This window comes from Convolutriloba macropyga, unplaced genomic scaffold (assembly GCF_964194025.1).
Source record: "Convolutriloba macropyga unplaced genomic scaffold, txConMacr16.3 SCAFFOLD_1322, whole genome shotgun sequence".
NCBI classification, from domain to species: Eukaryota; Metazoa; Xenacoelomorpha; order Acoela; family Convolutidae; genus Convolutriloba; species Convolutriloba macropyga.
In genome coordinates this window covers 31,569-38,886 of record NW_027452619.1, presented here as the reverse complement: position 1 = coordinate 38,886, position 7,318 = coordinate 31,569, and the positions used below count along the sequence as shown (strand labels likewise).

General features: G+C 35.9%; 1 protein-coding gene across 1 annotated transcript; it reads right to left on the bottom strand.

Moving 5' to 3' along the window:
* Window positions 1–3,124: 3,124 nt before the first annotated feature.
* LOC142357656 (uncharacterized) lies at window positions 3,125–4,355 on the bottom strand. The gene has a single exon (XM_075409214.1). The coding sequence runs from the start codon at window positions 4,262–4,264 to the stop codon at window positions 3,209–3,211; it is 1,056 nt and encodes a 351-aa protein (XP_075265329.1). The 5' UTR covers window positions 4,265–4,355; the 3' UTR covers window positions 3,125–3,208.
* Between the last annotated feature and the right edge of the window lie 2,963 nt (window positions 4,356–7,318).

Sequence of the window (7,318 nt, the reverse complement as noted above, 5' to 3'; positions counted from 1 at the left end):
CCTTACGTTTTAGACCATTGCTGAAGTTGCAAAGCAAAATAAAGCTGTAAGTACTGGGTGGCTGGCACCCCCATTCAGCGAATACTTTCATCGAGCACCTTTTATTAATTTAAAATATGGCAAATGTTGGGGCACTTCATCACATCCAACATCCCTAAGATATCTATACCTGCAATGAATACATTATAAAAACGTTGTGTACATCTTATATCAATAAAAATGGCAAAAATTCTGGACAAAAACGCACGGAAATCTAGACATACGCACTTTTAACGCACGAAAGTCTGGACATAGTTGTTTTTAAACGCACGAAATTCTGGTCATATGTGATTTTGAACGCACGAAAGTCATGACATAGGGACTTTTGAACGCACGAAGAACGCACAAATACTTTTGAACGCACAAAAGTCTGGACATAGGTACCTTCCATTTTGGGCTGTCTGGACATAGACATGTTTTGTCTTGGACGGTCTGGACATGTGGAATTTCGGTCAGAGACCTCAACGTGGGTTGCAACAATTAATTTTGTTTAAATGCACCTAAAGTGGGTCATGAAAATTATCCTGTAAAAATACATGAAACATGAATTTCTGGTTTTTTGCTTGAGTGTGTAGGGGGGGAAGGAAAGTTTGTTTGACGCATTAATTGATTATTGCAAGAAACGGGAAAATATTAATTATAAAAAATTTAAGAGTTTTAGTTTTTATCATATAATTTCTGATTTCATTTATAAACAAAGTTGTCAAAATGTGGCAGCATAAAGGCATGATCAATTTGAAAAAAAACATTGAAGCGCATCAGTTTTTTGTACGTTTAGTAATGATCATTTCTCTAGTTCAATTTCAAGTTCCCACGGAAATAGCAATTTATCTGTGAGAAAATGGTTGCAATCGTTGAGAAAAGTTGAATCGTTATTTTGCGAGATTCTTTCAAGACAACGGCTATATCTTGCAAGATTTTACAAGAATATTTTGCCAGATGGTTCATCGTATTGAAAGATCTTCCCCGATAACCATTCGCTTTCGGCTCTCGGAAATGCTTTGCTGATAGCGTATTACTGAGAACTGTAATGGCAGAAAGTTGGTTGGTTGTTTATTTGTAGATAAACAGTCGATTTTTATTTTGAATTAGGGATAACAAAAAACAGTCTGTCCAGTTGTTTGAGATTGAATTAATTATATCAATGATCTGATCGTGGTTAGAAATATACGAAATAGTAAAGATTAACCTTATTATCAAAAATAATAAGTACAGTCAAAAAATTTTTCAAAATTCTAACCTACTCAACTATTTCATTTAGAACAACTCATCTTTTGTGTCCTGAACACTGTTCAATGTTTAATTAACATTAAGTTTTTGTGTACACCAATTGTGAGGCTAAATTCAGCATAAATTATAAAATTTGATGAAACTGCGTATCGAATTCGAACATTTTTGTCATTGGAAGAATTTTCGGCTGTAATCAGTTTTACTTTGATTTCAGGTCTTTCAATCCGAACGTCGGTCAGTGGGGTAAACGGTGGGCGGTTCTTTTTTGGCTATCTGCCGGTTACAATTGTGATACCGTGTCTTTTATGCGATATTTTTGCTTGATTGTTTAGATTTTTGATTGATTCATATCACGCTTTGCTTCTTAGTTTTTCGCGATCGAGAGTTTTCTCTCATTTTTACACTTGTGACCAATTGAATTCAAGCAGCAAATAAGAACTAATAACATGATTTTTGCCCCCTTAATAGACCTAATGCATCTATTTACCCCCGGTGGAAGCAGGCTGCAATTTAATTGAGGGACCATCAGTCACAGTCATTCGAGAACACCCGGGTCGAGGTGTCACCACTAAAAATTGCTGAAAGATGTTATTTGCATTGAATTTAGTGAAAAGTGTTAGGTTTATGCTCAATGCGATGAATGCGGTGAAAAAAAACTTTTAAGTGGTGAATTTTTTTCACCGTTACCAGCAGAATGCGCTGAAAAAAATTTTCTGCCCTACCAGCAGAATGCGGTGAAAAAAAATTCATAACTTAAATCGCAATTCTTAAAGTAAGTGATAGATGGATCAGTGGAATAAGAAGTTGTTGATATGCAGGTGAGAAGTTCGAACCCGTGTACGGCAGTTTCTTTTTTGTAAGAAATCCTGTCAATGCGACGAAAAAAATCGTCACCACCAAAAACCGGAAATCTTACAAAAATTCACTGCTTTCACCGCATTAAACGCTAAAAGATGTGGGCGCTTTGCGGTGAAAAAAGGCTTTTTCAACGCTATTCACCGCTAATCTTACATTACTTTTTGACCAAACCTCGACCCGAGCTATTTGTCAGACAGCAGGCGGTTGTTCTTCGGTTTGTGTAATATAAAAGAGCTGCGATTTTAATTAGCTGTGATTTTTTTTATCATATAGTTTCTGATTTCATTTATCTACGAAGTTGTCAAGACGTGGCTGCACAAAGACATGATAAATCTACAAAACATTGAAGCGCATCACTTTTCTTGGTATGGTTGATAATGATAATTTCTCTAGATCTATTCAAGTTCCCGCAGAAATTTATCTGTGAAAAAATCGTTGAAGCCTTCTCGGGGATACGTTTGCTTTTACAAAAGTCTATAATAAACTTAAAATCCATCTTAAAACCAAGAAAAACCGCGAAAACAAAAAACAAAGAAAGGAGAATGAAGATCCTAGCACAGGAAGATCGGAAGGATACGCTTTTTTTGATGTGCTTCTTTAATAATTTGCATGTAATATTTTGAAATTTAATAATTTTGTTTATATTATTCAACATTTAATTTTTTTTTCGAAGTTCAATTGTTATCTTGCAAGATTCTTACAAGACGGTGGCTATATCTTGCAAGATTTTACAAGAAAATTTTGCGAGATGATGCATCGTATTGAAAGATCTTCCCCGATAACTATTCGCTTTCGGCTCTGGGAAATGCTTTGCTGATAGCGAAATGCGTATTACTAAGAACTGTAAAGGCAGAAAGTTGGTTGGTTGGTTGTTTATTTGTAGATAAACAGTTGATTTTTATTTTGAATTAGGGATAACAAAAAATATTCTATCCAAATCTTTGATATTAAATTGATTATTTCACTGATCTGATCACGTTTCAAAAACCTGAAATAGTAAAGATTAAATTATCAAAAATATTTATTACAGTCAATGAAAACTTTTTCTAAATTGTAATCTACTCAAAAATAAGTTTGTCATTTAAAACAACTCATCCTGTGTGGCCTGAACACTGTTCTTGCTCAACTGAACGGCAGCTTGAAATCTGGGAAAAGAATCTCGTTCCATGAGTTTGAACACGTGATCCAATGCTTTGTCAAAACACGTTCTATTCGGCTTACGAATTATACTATTGGCAATTTCAAGCTTGATTTTGATGTCAACGTTTAACTCCATTGGTGAATCTTCATTGAAATATAATCCATACATTTCTATGACTCGCTTCACAAAAGATTTTCCGCTGAGCTGTTTCAGTCTCTGACAATCAAGCCAAAATTTCAAATTTTCTGTTGAGCATTCACTTTCAAGGTGTTGTTGAAATTGTTTCAAGCCTTCACTGTGGTTAAGAGTTAAAAGCAACGATGAACTCCAGTCTTGACAGCTGTCAATCAAATTTCTGTTCACACCTGCTGTCACGTTTTCAATTTGGTCAGAAAATGGTTTCACGCTTAAGCTTTTGCTTTTTCCAACTGATTTCTGCAAAGATTTGGTAACGTGAGAAAATCGAAGGAGAATTGATTCATGGAACTTTGTCTTCGAAATGGGTTTAACTGGGGTCGAGAATTCGGGTTGCCGTTCGTCACTTGATAACTGCTCGAATGGTTGCAAATCATCACCACTGCTTTCGTCTTCAGACGAATGTTCTGGTTTCGAATGGTCGCTTTCCACAGAATAACTGCTGTTACTTTTACCGAAATCGATTCTATTGTCGGGCATTGCAGAGTAATCGCGTACATTTTCCTGGCAGGTTGCTTCGTTGCCTTCTTGTAAGTCAGTTGTTCCTGGTTCTTCTGTAATTATTGGTGTATCTTTGAAGTGAGACATTTGTTTGGTATCAAAATGAGAGTCAGAGTCGTCGGTAATGAGAGAAGCAGCCCGCCTGGACCCAGAGAGTGCTGGCCTGGAATCGGAGATTGAGGTGTCAAAGGAAGCATCGATACTGGAGTCGGAAAGATCAAAGATACTACAGAATTCTTCGTTATCGAAAAGTGCCGACCATCGGCCAGTGCCTTTGTTGTGCGCCATCATACGAGGCATGTTCTCAGCTCAAAGTTTGTTCGAAACGCGAGAGTGAGATAAAAATCAAAGATAAAAGAACGAACGAAAGATTTGTGAATTCAAGGTCAGACAAGATGTCTAATTTTTGACTAATCTTGCTATAATCAGGAAACTAAACGCGTTTGAGCAAATACAAATTTGACAATTGATTAGTGAAAATTTGATCAAATTTTGGTAAAATAATTGAGATTGTAGAATTTAATTACCAAAATTGGTTCGTTTTCTGATCCCAGCAGGAAAATTCAGCGGGAATTCTGATAGCTTTGAGACGATCGAATTTGTGCAATTTAATTAATCGGCCAAGTTTTTGCAAGTTAGTGCGAAGTTTATTAATAATTACTGAGATTGGAAAATGATTTTGAAAACAGGGAAATTTCGGAGTCATATTTAGCGTGTGCCTCTTCAATTTACGGATCATACTGAGTTAATTAGTTAATGAAGTTTACTAGTTAGTTGGAGTAAACGGAAGTTTTAAGGGTGTGCTGTGAAAGGAAATCAACAAATAAAAAGCGTCCACTCTTTCGCAGCTATAAAACATGACTCAGATTAATTTGAATGAATTGAATGCGTGAAGCACACGCTGGTAATGTTCACATCAGGCAGACAAAGTTTCTTCTTTTCACGGTTTTCGATAATGAAGATGAGATTAAAAGAAATTAAGTGACACTGGGATATGCACGTTTTGATGAAAAGTTTTTTGTATCGGTCACTTATATGATTTTTAAAATTTTTTTCAATTAGTCCAACTTTGCAGTAATGAAAAAATAGTTCAACTTTGTCATAACCATTCATCAAAATATTCTATAAATTACAGTTTCGTTCGTCAAAATGAGGTCGCTTAACACGTTAATAAATATCGAACGAACGTCTGAGCAAAAGTAGAAGTTGAAACTGAAGAAAGAAGCTAATAGAAACAAGAAAAAGCCACAGTTGAGTACCAGCAATAGAATTGAATGAAATTGGAACCATTTTTAATGAAATTAGTTACTAAGCAAACTAAGCATGTGGTTTGCAACCTTCGCTTACACATTATTTGTTTTACAAAAGAGGAACGGAGGTGGCTGAAAACAATATTTCATGGTCATGTCTGGAAAATATGAACAATATTTACTAGATGAAGATATCTTAAACACTCGCATTACAGGGAGTATGATAATTTGTGATAGCATTATTGAAACAATCATAAGGTCGCACTTTAACTGCAATATATATGTATAAATCATACCGGATTGAAAATGTACTGCAAATGAACACATAGCTAAATAGATTAAATGTGTAAAAAAATCTCACCCCAGCCATTTTTTAAAATATTCAAAAAGTTGCGGATTCCCTTATGGACTGTGACGATTGAGATGATCTGTTACTGGAAACTTTTCCTTCCCTCGGCTAGAATATTACCATCTACGTCATTCACAATTTCTTTCTTTAATCTGTAAATTGATATAATAGAATTGTACTCGCTCCTATGCTGCCACCTGTTTTTAGGCTATGCAGTTCATGGTCAGCGCGGAAACACCGCACGGGTTAATCCAAGTATGCTAATAAGATCGAAAAAATTTTGATCACCAGGGTGAGGGGGGGCAGTTCCAGAAAGTTTGTCATCGCGAGGAACCCTCGCATTTATTTTGAGTTTGTTTGATCGCTGCTTATTGTAAACCTAACGCTGTGCTGGATTTGGTTTCGTTGCTTCTGCTGTTCTCTTTCGCCCGATTCTATAGTGTGTTGACTTATTTCACTGTCAACGAAATCTTGACTAACAACATCGTTTTCATGAGCAATAAATTGTTGATTAGGTTCTGCTTGTTTTTTTGCTGAAAGTTCTGAGTTCGGTGACTTTCTGGTCAAATGAATAGTTGAGTTTTCTTGATCTTTTTTCCTCTTTTTCCTCGACTGGCGCCAACTGAGGAGACAAAAATACATCGCGGATGCAACGACTGTTGAAATGACAAAAGCAAGAATTAGTCCACCGATTAGTTTTTTGTTCACCATAGTTGAGAAAAAGATAAGTTGTATTCTGTGTGGTGTAATTAGATGAGTGACGTGAAGAGAATTTAGCTGTTTGATATCTTGTGAAAACTTTTGTTGAAAACGGAAACTTTTTATGCTGATAAGAAACAGTTGAACACAGTAAAAATGAGATGAAAATTGTATATGGCAAAATTTGAGAACTTTATCAACCTTTAGGGCAAAAAATATTAAATCTTCTAAATATTGAGAAAAATTTTTAAGGAAAAAGATTTTGAATTAATACTTGGGAAAATTTGATGCTATCGGGTAAGGAATTTGGGGTGAAATTTTGATTAAAAAGTACAATGAGTTCAACAAAACCAGACAATTATTATTTTTTACAGAAGCCGTAATATTCGTTCAACAAATTATTGCACTAAATGACATAGATGTCGGTGACGCAGAATATCCCAAAGTCAAATTTTTCCAGAGCAACTTTTTAGGTCTCATTGCGCACCTACTTTTCTCACTTTTCGTTCGAGACAGTATTTCCCGACCCTTGTCCAAATTTCTATTCCCAAGTTTGCAATTAGCTGCAGGAACTCTGCTGCTAGGAGGAGGCTCCCTCCGAGGAATAATCCGAATAGGCCCCCAACACCACTGGCGATGGAGAATAGCTCATATTTGGGGAGGAGGGTGGTGGAAGCTTCAGTGAAAGATCCGCCCATCCGAAGAGTCAGTTCAACCAGATTTCGTCTCATGTATTCGAATGTCATATTAGCCGATTCGAAAGACGTGTTTCGCTGATGTATCAGATTGCTGATTTTCTGGTATGAATCATAAGAGGGAAATTTCGTCCAGGTCTTCTCAAAGTTGTATTTAGTCCAGCTGCACTGTGGCTTGCATTTCTGATTGCATGATTCTGCAAAAGAAGCACAAGGGTGCTCGTTAGAAAAAGTTAAGGTGCTCGTTGATACAAAACACATCAATGTAACAGTTTGTGATAATTCAGATAAAACTATAAAAATTAAAACTCTGGGAATTTATGCTGAGCTTGCTCTTACGATAACTTCTACAAAACGTTTA